The 18,115-nt window shown below is 34.9% G+C and overlaps 2 protein-coding genes across 14 annotated transcripts in view; one reads left to right on the forward strand and one right to left on the reverse strand.

The window, feature by feature from the left end:
- The window catches only part of RICTOR (RPTOR independent companion of MTOR complex 2), a 118,877-nt gene extending 107,132 nt beyond the window's left edge, over positions 1–11,745 (forward strand). For 6 of the 7 annotated variants that reach the window (XM_082453673.1, XM_082453676.1, XM_082453671.1 and 3 more), the window contains 4 exons: positions 5,106–5,261; positions 5,594–5,717; positions 7,002–7,140; positions 7,264–11,745. In XM_082453673.1, the coding sequence (XP_082309799.1) occupies positions 5,106–5,261; positions 5,594–5,717; positions 7,002–7,140; positions 7,264–7,338 (494 nt within the window). In that variant the 3' untranslated portion in view covers positions 7,339–11,745. The remainder of the gene's footprint in view (positions 1–5,105; positions 5,262–5,593; positions 5,718–7,001; positions 7,141–7,263) is intronic. The other variant, XM_082453674.1, reaches the window with a different exon arrangement.
- A 3,853-nt stretch (positions 11,746–15,598) lies between these two features.
- Positions 15,599–18,115, reverse strand: part of OSMR (oncostatin M receptor) — a 53,158-nt gene continuing 50,641 nt past the window's right edge. For 5 of the 7 annotated variants that reach the window (XM_082453714.1, XM_082453712.1, XM_082453716.1 and 2 more), the window contains one exon: positions 15,599–17,818. In XM_082453714.1, the coding sequence (XP_082309840.1) occupies positions 17,243–17,818 (576 nt within the window). In that variant the 3' untranslated portion in view covers positions 15,599–17,242. The remainder of the gene's footprint in view (positions 17,819–18,115) is intronic. The other 2 variants (XM_082453717.1, XR_014261511.1) reach the window with 2 other exon arrangements.

Genomic DNA, 18,115 nt, shown 5'->3' on the forward strand with positions numbered 1-18,115 from the left:
TATGAGAAATGCAGACTCTGCCCCCCACACACACAATCAGAGTCAGCATTTTAACAAGGTGCCCAGGTTATTCAGGTGCACATTAATGTTTGAGAAGCACTGGTATCAGCCATATTAAGTATTTTGTGTATCAGAAAGGAGACGTCTTTATTATCCATGGCAGATAATTCAAAAATAGTTCCTCTACTATTTTTTTAAATTGAAGTATAGATAATTTACAATATTTGTGTTACTTTCAAGTGCACAGCAAAGTGATTCAGTTGTGTGTGTGTGTATATATTCTCTTCCAGATTCCTTTCCATCGTAGGTTATTACAAGATAATATAGTTCCCTGTGCTATACAGTAGGCCCTTGTTGTTTACCTATTTTATATATAATAGTGTGTATATATTAATCCCAAACTCCTAATTTATCCCCCCCCCATCCCCTTTGGTAACCATTGTTTGTTTTCTGTGTTTGTGAGTCTATTTCTGTTTTGTAAATAAGTTCATTTGTATCATTTTTAGATTCCACATATAAGTGATACCATATATTTGTCTTTCTCTTTCTATGATAATGATATGATAATCTCTAGGTCCATCCATGTTGCTGCAAATGGCATTATTTCATTCTTTTTCATGGCTGAGTAATATTCCATCTTCTTTATCCATGCATCTGTTGATGGACATTTAGGTTGCTTCCATGTCTTGGCTGTTGTAAATAGTGCTGCAATGAACATTGGGGTGCATGTATCTTTTCCAATTAGAGTTTTCTCTGGGTATATGCCCAGGAATAGAATTGAAGGATCACATGGTGACTCTGTTTTTAGTTTTTTAAGGAACCTCCATACCGTTCTCCGTAGTGGCTGCACCAATTTACATTCTCACCAACAATGTAGGAGCATTCCTATTTCTTCACACCGTCTCCAGCATTTACTGTTTGTAGACTTTTTAATGATGGCCATTCTGACTGGTGTGAGGTGATACCTTGTAGTTTTGATTTGCATTTCTCTAATAATTAGTGATATTGAGCATCTTTTCATGTGTCTGTTGGCCTTTTCTTGGCCATCTATATGTCTTCTTTGGAGAAATGTTTATTTAGGTCTTCTGCCCATTTTTTGATTGGGTTGTTTGAGTTTTTTTTTTTTTTTTGATACTGAGCTGTATGAGCTGTTTGTATATTTTGGAAATTAATCCCCTGTCAGTAGCATTGTTTGCAAATATTTTCTCCCAGTCCATAAGTTGTCATTTTGTTTATGGGGTGTTTTTTTTGTTTTGATTTTTGGGTTTTTGTTTGTTTTGTTTTTTGCTGTGCAGAAGCTTTTAAGTTTAATTAGGTTTATTTTTGTTTTTATTTCAGTTACTCTAGGAGACAGATCCAAAAAATACAACTACAATTTATGTCAAAGAGTGTTCTGCCTCTGTTTTCTTGTAGGAGTTTAGGTCTTTAATCCATTTTGTGTTTATTTTTGTATATGGTGCCAGGGAATGTTCTAATTTCATTCTTTTACATGTAGCTGTCCAGTTTTTCTAGCACCACTTATTGAAGAGACTTTATTTTCCCCATTGTATATTCTTGCCTCCTTTCTCGTAGATTAATTGACCATAAGTGCATGGGTTTATTTCTGGGCTCTCTATTCTGTTCCCTTTATCTATATGTTATATATCTGTTTTTGTGCCAGTACCATATTGTTTTGATTACTGTAGCTTTGTAGTTATAGTCTGAAGTTGTCCCTCTACTATGTAATGATCATTTTAAAGGGATGTCAGGACTTGAACACAAGACTTTTCATTCTTTGAAACTTTCAGTCTGGTGGTAGTGTTGGTAGTGGTAGTTGTTCAAAAAATGTTAAAGCTCAGTGGAAAGGCTATTAGGATATTTCCTAACATTCTGTGTCTACCACCTTCACAGATGCTTGTGCATTGTATTGTTTAGTGTGCAAGGCAACATGTTGGCCTTTCAACATTTAGTATTATATGTTTCTTTTGGGTCCACTTTTATGTATACCACCACATTTGCCCTAGTGTAGCTAACCAACTGAGTGGGAAACCTTTTAAGTGTTTTAGACCAGTCCATCTGTGAAAGAGAGAGCACTGGAAAAAAAATCAGCCAACTATAAAAGATAATGGCAAGAGATCAATTTGAATGTCTAGGTTATTAAACTGACAAATTTGCGAGGAGTGGGTAGAAACTACATGGGGTAGGGGAGGCCCTAAAGAGACACTGGTGGTTTTCAGAATTATTTTAGCTGCAAAACCCATGTTTCAATCAAAATCTATACAAAAGCTCAGTGGTATGCAGATGAAGGTGTAAGGGGAACAGTGGGGTGGCACCCCATCTACCGGCCTTGCCCAAGTATAAAATTGGGGGTAGAGCAGGCTAGGAAATGCCAGGGCTTCAAGAAACACTGAAGACCCCTGGTGTAAACATAGCAGAGTGTGAGTTTTGGTATCAAGGAGACTTAGGCTCAAAGCCAAACCTTTCCATCTTATTAGTTATCTGATCTTGGGCAATCTACTTAGTTTCACTGAGCTTTACTTTTAATTTTTTCTTAAATCTCTAAATAGGAATAATGATACCTGCCTTATGGTGTCGTTTTGGTACTTACTAACATGTAAGATTAACATTCAGTAGGCTCTCCGTTAATGGTAACTCACACTAAGTTGTTTATGTTAGAAATAATATTCTCTCATAAATTCTGATAGTTCAGTTAGAATGATCTTACTGTGCTCCTAAGGAAAATCTCCTTGTTCATTTCATTTTACATCCCTGCTGCCAAGGGGAATTGGTGATCAGGTGGTTATATCTGCCAGAGACAGAGCTCCTCACAGAAATTCTTAATGTTTTTCATAAAGAATTGTTTCAGCATTTCAGATAAGCTATTTGGCGACCTGACTACTTTCTGATAGGAAAAATTTAGCTTATGATTTTTTCTGAATTAACCCATATGGACTTATGTAATTTTTTGCTTAGAGCTTTTTGTTCTTTCCCACATACAGTGGCTGGAGTCAGCCTTATGCCCAGATACAGGGAATAAAGAAGGTATTCAGTTTCTTAGAGTCTGGTCTGTCCTATGCTTCATGTCTCCATTTTTAATTAAAAGATAAAGCTGAGCTAGAATATTGTTAATTAAAAAGAGAGGAAGCAGTAAAAGCAAACAACTACAGTGAAGAAGCTAAACATCAATCACATAGATAAAATGGTTCAGTTTATGGACATAATGCTTCATCCAAATTAAAAATAATCTTGAAATAAAATGTGTTGAGTAAAAGTGTAAGTATCATTGCATTGAATACTTTTTAAGAGAAGATAGAAAATAAAGGTCCCTAAAAGTCAGTATCATCAATATAGTATGCACGGTTTTGCCTTCAGCAGAGTCCTAGACATTACCTTCCATGCATAAGAAGAAGGAGGCCAACTAGCTGTTCCTTTCCCAGTTTCAAGAATTTTTGGTTCTCCTTATCCTGCCAATTTATAAATAATGCCTATATTCTACCCACTTGTTCTCTGGAGTTTCCATTTAGCACATGTAATTACTTCATTTAAAAATTTTATTCATATGGTTTATAGTGGGTTTCACACAAAAAAATACCCCATGTAGTAAAAGCCTTCTGTTATCACTATACTTAGGATGCTCTTTCACATCTTCCAATGGGAGAAACTAATTCTTTTGGCCTGGCTTAGTTAGAGGCATGATTTTTTTTTTTTTTTAATGAGAATGAATGATATCTTTAGAAATAAGATGTGGTTGTAACAGGTTAGAAATGTTAGGAGTCATCACTGGTTGAAGGTGAGCCTGAAATGAATTAGTTTATAACTTTTCAGAAACATATTGATTAAAAGAAGTATAATTTTCTTATTGTTCCTTGCACTGGGATATTTTGTCATTTTACTCCCTGGGAAGCTCCTCAACCGAGTCTAAAATAACATAGTCATCTCTTACCTGGTTATTCAGCATTGCTGTCTTTTAAGTACATCTTTAGTTCTCAGATCTTTTGGCAGTAGTTTTATATTTTAAATCAATGTATAATTTAAGTACCGTACATTACTTTTAAGTGCCTGACAGATGCATGATTTCCTTAATATTATTAAAGCTATGCTAAATTGATTTTCTGAGGAACCAGAGCATATTCTGCTTAGTACTATGTAAATATTAATCTTAGGAAGTGCTTAAAGATGAGATGAGGTGGTGATATCTATTCTGTTGAAAACAGCATAGGGAGAGGTAGTGTGTGTTTACATTGTTCTGGTTTCCTGGACTTTTTAAAAAGCTTTTTTAAAAGCTCTTTTTAATACTCTGACAATGTGTTGTAGTGGAAAGAGGACTGAACTAGCTATCAAGAGGTCTCACCTTCTGGCTGAGTGTGTCTCTTCTCTCTAAATCTCTTTTGTAGCTACTGAGGTTGCATGATTTTCTCGGTTGCCCAATGTTACTTCCTAAAAGGATAACCAAAGACTTTCTGATTTCCCTTTGCTCTAATCACTTGAAGTGCTCAGGAAATTTTTAAATAAAAAATATTGATGTCATTTTAACAGCACTAAGATGTTTGGTTGACCTTAAAATCCCATCTAGGAGTATACCTTAGCAATGCATGGGTAGTATAGTAAATTTAACTCTAAGGAAGGAACTGATAAGCCCAGGGAACTGTGATTCTAATATTGGTAATTATTAAATGGTGGGAACAGCAAGTGATAGAATAATAGATACAGTATAATCCCACTTACACACCAAAAGAGCAAGAAAGAGAAATTTAAAATAGCAAATATCTGAATTTTTATATATTTAAGAGAGGGGTATTTAGTTTGGGGGTGGGAGGTATGGGGGGGTAGATAAGGTACCTTCATTTTTTATTCTGAATACATCTTTATTTGAATTCTTTAAATAAACACATATTTATGTATTTTTTTTATAATTTAGGAGTATAAAATTTTATGTATAAATGTCTTTAGAATTTAACAAATTTTACTATCTGAGTGGTCTGAATTTACTTTGAAAATCTTCATCAGGGAAAATAATTATTGAAGACTGGAAAGAAATTACAAGGAATCATCTCTTCTATAGTATACAGTGCAAGCATAGGAATTAAGCCATTATGATCTGTCAATTGATTTAATTTTTTCTTCAGACCTTCAAGACATTCCATATTCTGATTGGTGTGAGCAGACTATCCATAATCCCTTAGAAGTAGTTCCCTCTAAATTTTCGGGCATTTCTGGATGCAGTGATGGAGTGTCTCAAGAAGGATCAGCCAGCAGCACCAAAAGCACAGAATTGCTACTAGGTAAGTTTTCAGATTTAAATCCAAGCCCTGTTAATATAACTATACTTAGTCTGTTGTTATTGTAGATACATACTGTTAAAGTTGTCTCATAACTATGACAAGTCAGTTTTACTGAGGTATGTTTAGATAACTGCTGCACCTGTATCAGCTGCTGATGCATACCCTCTTAGCTCTCTGCTTTCATTAGAAAGACTTTTGCTCCCAAAATGATTGGCAGGTCATGTGCAATTTATCTCAGTTTTATATCTTTGGTAGAGTTGAAAAAACAAATTCCATGAGTTATAATAATTTTCTATTGTGATATAGATAAAATATTTTAATCTTCCCTTCAGGTGTAAAAACAATTCCAGATGATACACCAATGTGCCGTATACTCCTTCGCAAAGAAGTTCTGAGATTAGTCATTAATTTGAGTAGTTCAGTTTCAACTAAATGTCATGAAACTGGGCTTTTAACGTAAGTAAGCTATGAGCATGAGTATTCTTTGTTCTACTTTTTATGGTGAAAAAGATATTTGAAATACTTCAAAAGTTAGAGTAATTAGCTTACATCAGTGGTTCTCAACTGCATGGCATATCTGAGTGAGACTAGATTTTCTTTACATACGTCAACCAAACTAACATACGGTTACAAATTGAATGCAGAAGCAGGTATGTGAATCCAGCTATCTTCTATTCAGCCAGACTTTAAAGAGATCTGTAAAAATGTAAAACAATACCAATCTTCTCACTTTTTTAGTTTTGGAAAATATAGTTTTTTTTCATTAAAGTATATGTATTTATGTTAACATGTAATAATTTTATTTTTTAAATGAATTAATAAATATTTTGAAATTTTCTCAATTTTACTTTCTTATATGGTAATTATTGATGGCTATCACCCAGAAAAAATAAGATTTGGGGGGTTCTCAGTAATTTTTAAGAAAGTAGGGGTATCCTGAGATACCCCTAAAAAGCTTAATAAAGCTTAAGAAAACCTGACATACATAAAAATAAGTGATATTTTCTTGGTTTAATTTTTCCCTAATTTTACTCCTTTCTTTTAATAAAAGTTGCAGAATTTTTATTGCTTTTCTAAATCACAGCAACATGATAAAAGAAAATTCAGGCAATCTTCAACATCTTTGATTTGCACTATTTAAAGCAGTGGCCCTCAAAAAAAAAAAAATGCACCTCAGGGTCTCCTGTGGGGCTTTACAAAATATAGTAACACAGATGCCAGGGTCCCACTGCAGACCTCCTGGCCTTCTGGCTCTAAGTATAGTGTGTCCTTAATCTGTGTATTACCCCACACCACCACTGACTCTGAGATGCTGTGCCAGCTAAAAGCCACTGTTAAAGGTTGAAAGATATATAGAGAGAGCCCAGTCAAGGATATTAATAATTTCAGTCTAACTTTAAAAACTTATTTCTATTTTAAAACTTAGTTTTGAAAATACTTGAGTTATCCTAGGCTGATAAATAAATTTTGTAATTTCTCATGCCAGTGAAAAAGAATATTTCTAACTTTCCAAGAAGTATTTGTGTTTTTATCATTTTAAGAGATAATCCCAAACTTAAAATAGCTAATGTAAGTGTGAGGTAGGAATATTTACTCTTTTATGTTCTTATGCCATCACCCAGATATGCCACTTAATCAATATCTGGAGGGAAAAGATATTTAAAAAGTGATATTTTGAAAGAATATAGCAAAGTCATTATTATAATTTTTATCACATCCTAGTCTTTTCTTTCATTTTAGAATTAAGGAGAAGTATCCTCAAACATTTGATGACATATGCCTTTACTCTGAGGTTTCCCATTTGCTGTCACACTGCACATTTAGACTTCCATGTCGGAGGTTCATACAAGAATTATTTCAGGATGTACAGTTTTTACAAGTAAGTAGGATTTGTACTTTTGAACTTCATCTTTCAAAAATAATTCTTTTTGAATTAAGTTAAAAGAGATTATATCTGTTGATACACTAGAAAGTCATTAATAATTTACCACTTCTTTTCTAGATGCATGAAGAAGCAGAGGCTGTCTTGGCAACACCACCAAAGCAACCTATAGTTGATACATCTGTTGAATCCTGACCTCATATTTATGATGTATATAGATGTATACTATATATATTCATATTTGTGGACTTCTAAAAGCCTCAGAAAATGCCGATTGACTGGGCAGCAAAGATAGGAGTATCTTCTATACACTGTTCCAGCAATTATTGGTACATGAGCAGTTGGAACTGCAGACTTCCCTAACCGAAACAACTTCCTCTCTCCCCCGTTGAGCCCTTTTGGGGGTTCACTGTTCATTACCACAGTTTTAAGAGTTTTAGTTACCATTGTATGCAAGAGCCAAGCACTGAATACCTACATAGGTTTTCTATTTTTTCATTTTAAGAGCATAATAACAGTGGAACAATAATAAGATATGCAGAAGCACCCTTCACACCCTTATTTCTGAATTCTTTTTTTAGGGTAAATATAAAGATGCCTTGTTTGTTAACTAATTTGTGGAAACTAGGAATCAGTGTCTCTGAGGCTGCATCCTATTAGCACAATGGGGTGTACTGTAACTGCTGGTATTAGAGGGGGATCTTTGGCCCTTCCACTTTTTTCTTCATGTTTATAACACTACTTCAGAGGTTTGTAACCTCACAGCGAAAGAAGAGCCTCAACAACCAGGACTTATAAATTATTTTTATGTTACTAGACTTACATAAAGTTTCTTATTTGTTTTCCATCTCTTCAGTTTTGTTGCAATGTGTTATCATAGACTATTTGAACTAATTAAGGTTTTTCACTACAGTTCCTGATTAAAATCAGAAAATTATTTTATAATTCAAAGTATTTTCCATTATAGGATGCATATATTTTCAGTGGACTTCCATTTTCATCAGCTTCCCATATCACCATTTTAAACCGTAACTTGAACAAGCACTATTAATTGAGACCTAAAGCAAAAGAAAGCATTAAATAAAATCTTGCATCTCTTGAGGAAAAGATAAGTTTGCCTACAATTTATACATTCCATGGGAAAAGAAAAGCCATAGTTCCTTTTAAAAAATCATTAATGAAACTTACTATTACGATTAAAAATTGTAGTGAAAAGCCTTAAGTACCAAATTTTAAAGCAGCAGTAATTTAATTTTTATATCAGTGTTCTTGTTTTGCACAAACTAAATGCAGTGATAGGTGAGTTTATGAGTACAGTAATTGCCTTTATCACATTTGCAAAGTTAAGTTGATGAGGGCAAGGTTTTGTTTATTTGTGTGTTTAATTTGTGTATGTCTAAAAATATTTGGAAATCTTTACAGGAATTAAACATATATGCAAATTTGTATATAAAAAAGCATGGCCATCCTCATTAGAATGCTTGTAAATGAAAGGATTATCTTTTTTGAGGTCTATATATAAATAGAAAAAAAAATCCAGCTGGACTGATTAGGACCCTTTTTAAATTCATTTGTTTAGACCATTTTTACAGTTATGCATCAGCTCTGACACAGTCATAGTACATGGATTAATATCTTCCCATATTACAGATCCTTTTTATAATGGGGTTGTTCTTTGAGATCTCTGTAAAGAACCCTGTGAACTAGAAAACGTAACTCACAGAGACTTTTTTTTTTTTTTTAATTTACTGGCACTGAAAGTTCCAATTGGGATGAAGCATTTCATCTCACTTCATAACACCTCTTTGACTGCACTTCAGTGAATTGTTCTTATGTGCACTGTGTAGCAACTTACATTATAACAAAGCAGATAAGGGCTGTAAGCTTCTGCTTATGTTAAAAAGTGGTTCTTCAGATTTTCTTTCATAAAATCCAATTGAAGATAAAAGAAATGCTTTTTTTTTTTTAACTTTAATTTATCACTGAACCCAAGTGTTTATTTAAATGTCAACAGTACTTCTAAGAACGTTGCCTGTCACCTTGGTCTTTGGTCTTGGATGATTAAACTACCTTCCAGAGAACCAAATGTCAGAGATACTAGACCAAATAGTGATTAAAAACTCCAAAGGAGGTGATGTAGTAATCTATTAATAATGGGATTAACATATTTTAGACATTCATTTTAAACACTACCTCAGTTAATATAAAATCTGTGGTTTAATCCCTCAAAAGTTAACAGTAAATTCTTTTTTGTTACACACACACACACACACACACATCCCCATCCCTGGACCCCACCTCACTCATCCATCCTGAAATGAAGTCTTTGTTACTATTAGCCCGAACAGTTTTTTGGATTATTGCTTTGAAAGACGTGTGTATATATCATAATATTTGCCTATAGCACTTAGTTTGGGGAGACAGAGCTTTGTGGTTCTCAGTAATCTAAGAAAAAAAGATGTCTATACTTAAATGTATAGTGCTATTTGGTTTATCCATGTTTCACTGACAGGTCTAATATGTTTCCTTTAAGTACTTATTTGTATAAAAGTAGACTTCTATGATGAAAAATGCTCACATGCGGTGCCAAGTGATTTACAAGTGTTTATGATATTAAGTTATAGCAGAAAAGGTTAGGAATGTTGTCAGTGGTAATAGAAATAACTGAGAAAAGCACCTATATGTAATAGATATTACCAGACTATAAAATAACAAAATAATGTCAATACTGTAGTTTTTCAAGATTTTAGAATTAATCTTAGTCCATATAAATTTGTACTACTGGTAATTAATTATTGAATAATTTGGAGGAATTTGGGCAGTTGTGCTGGTTGTAAACTGTGAATTTCTAATTGTAAAGTGAATTGTCATTTCTAATTGAAATTTTTTTCAAGAACAGATCTCAGCTTCACACACTAATAAGTAAATACTGATAAATAAGGAAATTAGAAATTAGTATTTGTAATTAAATATGGTCTAAAATTTCTTATACTTTTACTTCCTATTTATGCTTAGATAGATTTGAGGGGGGAAAAAGTCTTTTCTCCCTAATAAAAAATTTTCTAATGAAGATTGGTAGCATAAGGGCATTCTGTAAGACATTGACTTTGAAAGAGGTTCTTTGAAGGTATATACTTTATTATGGTAGTTACTCTAACATCAGGTGTATAAGTCCTTTTGAAATGGGGTGGCTTTAATAGTTTTGAGCTCTTTTATCCAGAGCTTGAGGTAATTAAAGCTGAGTTTTTCTGGGCATATTACAATGGCGGAGTGTTCAGCAGTGAGGTGGGAATGCTTATTTAGATTTGTCTCCTGCTATTGATACAAATTTTTTTTTCATTCCATTCAGAGGATGCCTTTTATTCCCACATTAAAGCACAGATCATTAAGCAATAAAAAGCAATCAAATTGTCATCCAAATTATAACTGCAGTTACTTTTGCATGGTAAGAGTGAGGTGCTAATTTTGTGTGAGAGGAGCTTTGTAAACTACCTTGGGAAAGGTCCTTTGGAAGTAAGGTTTTTCCCCTTTTGTCCTATGCTTCCAGTTTGGTCTCAAATTCACAATCCACTGAACATGGGAAAAAAGAAACAATTAATTGAGAGAGTTTTATGAGAAGAGCTGTTGGAATAAAACAACATTTCACATTTTCCAAAATGTAAGTTGGGAAAGGTCTCCCTTGTCTCCCCATTCAGGGAATACATTATTACCAGCTTCATTTCAAGAGTATCACTACAGTGAGAGTTTGATTATAAAAGCATACTGGTAAAATTAATAGCAATGCTTATCAGACAATATTGAAATATGTGAGACTCTTTCTAGGAGCATTTGTTTTTTCTTTTAGTTTTAGGTTCCCAGGGCAGTTTTCATTCATAGTAGTGTTTTATGACTCACACAGAATGTGGATTTTCTCCCCTTTAGAGTATTTTTGTAATATAGGTGGATAGCTATGCCACAGCATGCATAAATTGCACATTTTGTTTGACCTTCTTTATAAAATATTTAATTTGAAAAATATAATTTATGCCAAAAAAGTATATCTTGTAATTTTGCCACTAAATAGGTTGATTTAGCACAAAATGCAAAGTCTTGGGGCAAAGGAGGGGGGGGTTAAAACTTTCATAGATAATAGTTGAAAAATGTTCCATTATTGGCCTGTCAGAAACCCTAAAGCTGCATTGTAAAACAAATGGTGTAAATTAGTTTTGAAAAGTGGTAAGGGATTGTGAAAAAAATCTCAGACTTAATGCTCCCTAACCACAAAATTTTCTTTTTTATTTAGTAATACGCTGCTACATATTTGGAGGTTCTGGTGTTTGTAGGTCACTGAACAGACATTGAAATCTGATTTATATTGTATAACTGTAACATAGAAAGAAAAAGTATTTATATATTTTCCGTAAGAATATTTCATTGAGTTGTGTATAATTTAAATAAGGTTTGTCCTCTAATGGTTTTGCTCACCTTGATTTTTTTTTTTTTGTGGTTTTCTTGTTTTTGTATAATGTGTACAGTTTTATGTCAAGGGCATTAAAAGCCTCCTGAAGCATAATCTTATCAAAGGGATACATTCTTAATAAAATGTACTTAAAAATTCTTAAACTTGTGTCATTCTATTTGAAATTTTAAAACCATCAGTGTTGATTTATGTACCACTGAGGCTGGTAAAAGTGACTTTTAGGTACCATAGATAAGAATCTGGTTCAGTAACACATAGCAGCTTGTTCCAAATGTTTTAAAATAGCAATTTATACTTTCTAAACACTTCATAATCTAATCAAATATCTTTACAGTTTTTATTTTTTAACCGCAGTTTATTGTAAAGGGTTTGAAAAAGTGGATTGATCTATAGAACAATTCTGATTTTTTTAGTGATTAATATACAAAATGAGCAATGATGGTATGATGGTAACTTTTCTGTATAAGCTATTTGATTTCTCACACAGAAACTGGCCTGGATCAGGTAAGCTAACCTACAGCCACCTAGTGGCAAAAGAAAATACCACAAGGGGAATTATCAAGCCTGTAGAATAAAATTCAATGTCAAAGCTAGGGTCTGTTACAGTTGATTAAATGTGGTAAAATGTATTCAGAAATAGATTTGTTTTGGATAGTTTGGTTTTTAAGCACGTGTATCATTTTCATATTGCCTTCTACTATTGTTTTTCAACAAAAACATAGTTGGCCCCCAACTAAACTAAAAAGCACACTTAATCATCATCACACAGCTCACCTTTGAAAACTGTGACGATATAGCTGAACTTCAGTTTGTTTCATTTTTTAAAACTCTTTGGTATATAAAGTACTGTCCTAGAGAAAGAAGAATATCCTATGATATCCGTTATGTGCGGAATCTAAAAAGAAATGATACAAATGAACTTATTTACAAAACAGAAACAGACTCACAGATTAGAGAACTAACTTATGGTTACCAGGGGGGAAGGGTGTGGAAGGAGGGATAGTTAGGAAGTTTGGGATCGACATGTACACACTGCTATATTTAAAATAACCAACAGGGACATACTGTATAGCACAGGGAACTCTGTTCAGTGTCACCTGGCAGCCTGGATGGGAGGGAAGTTTGGGGGAGAATGGATACATGTATATGTACGGCTGAGTCGCTTTGCTGTGCACCTGAAACTATCACAACATTGTTAATTGGCTATCCTCCAATACAAAACAAAAAGTTTAAAAAAATTAAAAAAAAAATAAAGTGCTGTCCTAATCCATTCGGGCTGCTGTAACAAAATACCACAGACTGGGCAGTTTATAAACAACAAATTTATTTCTCACACTTTTGTTGGCTGAAAGTCTGAAATCGGAGTGTGCAACATGTTTGGGTGAGGGCCCTCTTTCAGGTCCCGGACTTCTTGGGTCTTGTGTCCTCACATGGCAGAAGGGACTAGGAAACTGTAGTGTCTCTTATTAAGAGCATTAATCCCATTCATGAGAGCTCTAGCCTCCTGACCTAATCCCCTCCCAAAGGCCCCATCTACTAATACCATCATCTTTGGGTGTTAGGATTTCAACATAGGAATTTGGTGGGGGGGGGGCAGCATTCAAACCGTAGCAACTAATTTTATATTGATTTCAAAAAAACCAAAATGTACTAAAACTTATTTTCTTTAATGCTTAGAGGACAAAGACAACTACATTTGCTTAGTCCTTTAAATTGAATATATTTAGTCATTGTATTATTTTAACTGCTACTTTTGAAGGCTTTTAATCTTCTGTTGTATCTCTTCGAAGGTTTTAATTTTTTTTTTTTTGGCCGCACCTTGTGGCATCCTGGATCCTAGTTCCCCGACCAGAGATTGAACCCGTGCCCCCTGCAGTAGAATTGCAGAGTCTTAACCACTGGACCACCAGGGAAGTACCTCTTCAAAGATTTTCAAAGTCCTACTTTATGCAAAATGTTTAGTATGTTTTGTAATTTTTTTGAGATGAAAGTCAGCTAATCTTTCCGCAGAGCTCTTAGAAGAAATATTTCATGTTGTCTAATTCAACCTGATTTTCTTAATAAATCATATTCCAGTGGAGAATCAGTTTCACTAGAATTAGTATGAGTCAGGCGTTGGAATGTCAGCAGGCACTTTCAGCAGGTCCATAGCTCTGCTGTGTGACTAGGTCCCTGCTCCCAACCTATCTGCCTGCAGCTGAGGACTAGTCACCAGGCCGAGGCATTATTTTTAGGTCAGTTGCCACTTCTTCCCACCATCAAAATATCCTGATATTGCTAAGGAATATTACTAACTAGGTTTTAGATGTGATTTTTTTAAATTTTAATTCTTTTAATTTTTTATTTTATATTAGAGTATAGTTGATTTACAATGTTGTGTTAGTTGCACGTGTACAGCAAAGTGATTCAGTTATACGTATACATATATCCATTCTTTTTCAGATTCTTTTCCCATGTAGGTTATTACAGAATATTGAGTATAGAGTTCTCTGTGCTATACAGTAGGTCCTTGTTGATTATTTTATAATATAGTAGTGCGTATATGTTAATCCCAGCCTTCTAATTTATCTCTCCCACCCCACCACCTTTCCCCTTTGGTTACCGTAAGTTTTTGAAGTCTGTGAGCCTGTTTCTGTTTTGTAAATAAATTCATTTATATCAGCTTTTTTTAGATTCCACATATAAGTGATATCATGTTTGTCTTTCTCTGACTTACTTCACTTAGTATGATAACCTCTAGATCCATCCATGTTGCTACAAATGGCATTATTTCGTTCTTTTTTATGGCTAACAGTCCATTGTATATATGTACTACATCTTCTTTATCCATTCCTTTGTTGATGGACATTTAGGTTGCTTCCATGTCTTGGCTATTGTAAATAGTGCTGCAATGAACATTGGGGGTGCATGTATCTTTTTGAATTATGGTTTTCTCAGGCTATATGCCCAGTAGATTGGGATTGCTGGGTCATATGGTAGTTCTATTTATAGTTTTTTAAGGAAGCTCCATTCTGTTCTTCATAGTGGTTGTACCAATATACACTCCCACCAATAGTGTAGGAGGGTTCCCTTTTCTCCACACCCTCTCCAGCATTTATTGTTTGTAGACTTTTTGATGATGGCCATTCTGACCTGTGTGAGGTGATACCTCATTGTAGTTTTGATTTGCATTTCTCTGATAATTAGCAATGTTGAGCATCTTTTCACGTGCTTTTTGGCCATCTGTATGTCTTCTTTGAAGAAATGTCTATTTAGATCTTCTACCCATTTGTTGATTGGGTTGTTTGATTTTTTGATAGGTATGATTTTTTAAAAGGTATTATGGCTATATTAGAAAAAGTAAAGCCTATTTAGAGAAATATTTACAGATGAAATCATGATTTGCTTCAAAATCATATCAGGAGGGAGACTGAATAAGAGTATAGATGGACTAAAACAAACATGGTTTAGTGGCTGTTTGGATTGATGATAGGACCTAAGGGTTTGTTAAACTCTTCTCCGTTTGTATATATTTGAAATTCTCCATGAGTTGGGGTTTTTTTTATCGTAATAATTCTGACACATGAATACAAATTTCAAAGTTTCTGAATAACACTTCTTAAAATGATGCTGTTAAATGGCATATAGATTTCAAATACTAAGTTATTTGGTTATTTACGAAGATGGGAGAGGAATGTTTACAGCCAAAACTATAGTCATAGTGATACTGTAAGGACAAAGTTATATAGCCCAGCATTTCCTGTTGGTATGTTGTTATATTTCAGAAAGACATCTTCATTTGACTTAGACCAATGATTCTCAAAGTCGAGTGTGCATCTGAATGCCTGGTAACTTATGAAATATGTGGATTCCAGGCCTTGGACCACAGAGATTCTGGTTATGAGATTTGCACTGGTACCTAGGAATTTACATTTCTAGTAAGCTTATTTATCGGCTATAATAATTGTTAAGATTTTCATTTCATTGAGGTAGAGAAAACAAAATAATGCAATGGTGAAATATTTTAATTAAAGTTTATTGCAACAAAAATGACTTCAAGGTTTTGTGGATTATTTTTTTTAAAGAAAATCTTTATGAAAGATACTATTTACAAATCAATCATCACTGTCATTGATGTTTCTATGTACTTTTATAATTGCATCATGACAAACTCAAAGAGGCTAAGTGATAACAATACTGGCCCCAGAGTCTTCTCAAAACTCTTAATCAAGATACTCGTTTGTACTATGTTAGGTGTACATAGCCCATTATTCAGCCAAAGGCTTAGTTATATGGAAGGAAAAAGTTGAAAAGCCTGAACAGACGTCCGGGTTTGTGTGTATTTAGGTCAGTTGACAGCCATCTTCCTTTCAGCTGTGGCTCCTTCTCTCTCATTCTTCACAGTGTGGAATGGCACAGCGCAGGGCATTCGGTACCAGAAGCACAGGCAGCGTCATCTCCACCCCAACAAAGAAAAAGGAGCCCCTAATTGTGCTTGTTTAGAAGTGTGCTAAGTAAACATTAAGGGTTGTCGGGCAGAGAGAAGAGAAAGGAACTCTAGCATGATTGAACACCTGCTATGTACCAGGTATATGCTTTGCATATATTGGTTCAAAGAGACAAAGCTGCTGCTGAGCCACTACAGGAGTTCCCACTCCATTTAGCCTTTTGCAGTTATATCTAAATGATGTTCAACAATGAGGTTTCACTTTTTTATATTAGCATAATAGAAATATAAGGAGACACTGAAGGCATTATCTTGACCCAGACAACCTACTGCAGAGTCCAAAAGATGCTTACTGAAAATAGGTCATTTATATATCAGAGTTCTTGAAAAAAAGAGGAACCATAAATGTGAATGGAATTAATGACATTTTCCTTTTATCTGTTCTGAGGTAGTCATCAAAAATTGTGGTTGGTAGAAGACATGCCTACTAAGTAGGAGTGCTATAATCTTGACACTGAGGCAGGGGTTCCATGCCAGTCCCACTCTTTAACCGTGGTAAACTAAACGGACAATTGTGGGGATCTCATCGATTCATTCGCATGTCTTACCTATTAGATAAGGTCTAATAGGAAGAGTTCATTTTACTACATCATCAATGAACTACAAATTATCATCACTTCAAGGCAAGTCTAAAATCTGTTTTGGTCTCAAATATCTGTGACTTCTTCATTAAACACACCCAGAATAAATTAACATTGACAATTTATGCTCCAGTAACGGATCTTCTGTAGCCTTTATTAAAGCCTGAAATCTAGTTCCTTTACTCTTCAAGATATTAAATGTGGGGTAAAACTTAATGGAAATACTTTCTCACTAAAAACTGAACTTCAAGGACCTGTCCAGTACTGAGTGGATGGGGTCTATCCCTACGTCAAGTGCCAAGTCTGCTGTTATAAAGGTGAACGTGGAACACGCAGCAGCAAGGTAAGCCTGTTCCCACGATCCTGCCATTTCTACAGTGAGCCTGCTCCAAGGATGAATGTTAAGTTTCATAGCTTCTGACCTTCAAAACCTAGCAAGATTGTATAAATCAGACCTGACAATGGTGATGATAGCTCACTGGGATTAAGCCCGAGGTATCTGGTGACGGAATGGTGCCGGCTATGCTTCTCCTAGGGTCTGTGTAGCATAAGGATATGAAATGGGTACACTGCTTAGCGGTAGTGTTCACCTTGACCTAAAAGGGTAGTGGAGGAGAGGCTGCTATTCTCGCTTGGGGGAGCGGAGGCAAGACCCAGGGGTATGGCCATTTGCATTTTATACTCTGAACAGAGTGCTGGCTCTGGTGGGTTTGTTGGCAGGCTGTCCTTGTCTCCAGAGGTGGGTGAAGCCAACTGGGACACATAATTCAAATTAGCTTCTCCGGCTGGGATTTCTCCCAGGGAATTCATGTAGTTTTGTTCCAGTGCCTTTAGTAAATTTTCAGGTGAAGTCAATGGTCCCAGCTGATGTGGTGGGGCTTGAGGGGTTACTGGGAAATGTCCACAAGAAGCAAAGTCAGAAGCTGCCTGATTATAGGTGAAGTTCTCAAAACAGATGCAAGGTCCAGGGCCAGAGCAGTTCTTCTCTGTCGGAAGGAGGTAAATGTAGGCAGGCTTAGTAAATTCAGTTTCTGTGAGTGACTTCCTAGTGCCTAAGAACTGTATCTTACTCCCTTCCGGCTTGTTTATAACTTCAATAGCATCTGGAACACAGTCATTGACATTCATTATTGTTAGATGAGGATTCTCCTGGAACAGAAACAGAAAATGTGCAAAGATAATGTGTGTGTGTGTATCACAGTATATAAAGTATGTGAAACGCACTTAGAGCTTCAGGGTTTTTTTTGTTTTATCCTGGTCACAAGTTAACTGGAGGTGATGTTGAAAACCAAAAGATATCCCCTGACAGAAGAAATCAAAGCTGCGTTCAACCCTTTCATGGCTATGGGAGCAGAAGAGGCTTTTGCTTTGTGACATCTTCCTGAGAAGGTCTAGGAGTGTATGATTATTATAGCCCCAGCCCTGGGTTGGTCTTTAACAAGTATA

Source organism: Balaenoptera physalus, assembly GCF_965194825.1.
Source record: "Balaenoptera physalus genome assembly, chromosome: 3".
Taxonomy (NCBI): domain Eukaryota; kingdom Metazoa; phylum Chordata; class Mammalia; order Artiodactyla; family Balaenopteridae; genus Balaenoptera; species Balaenoptera physalus.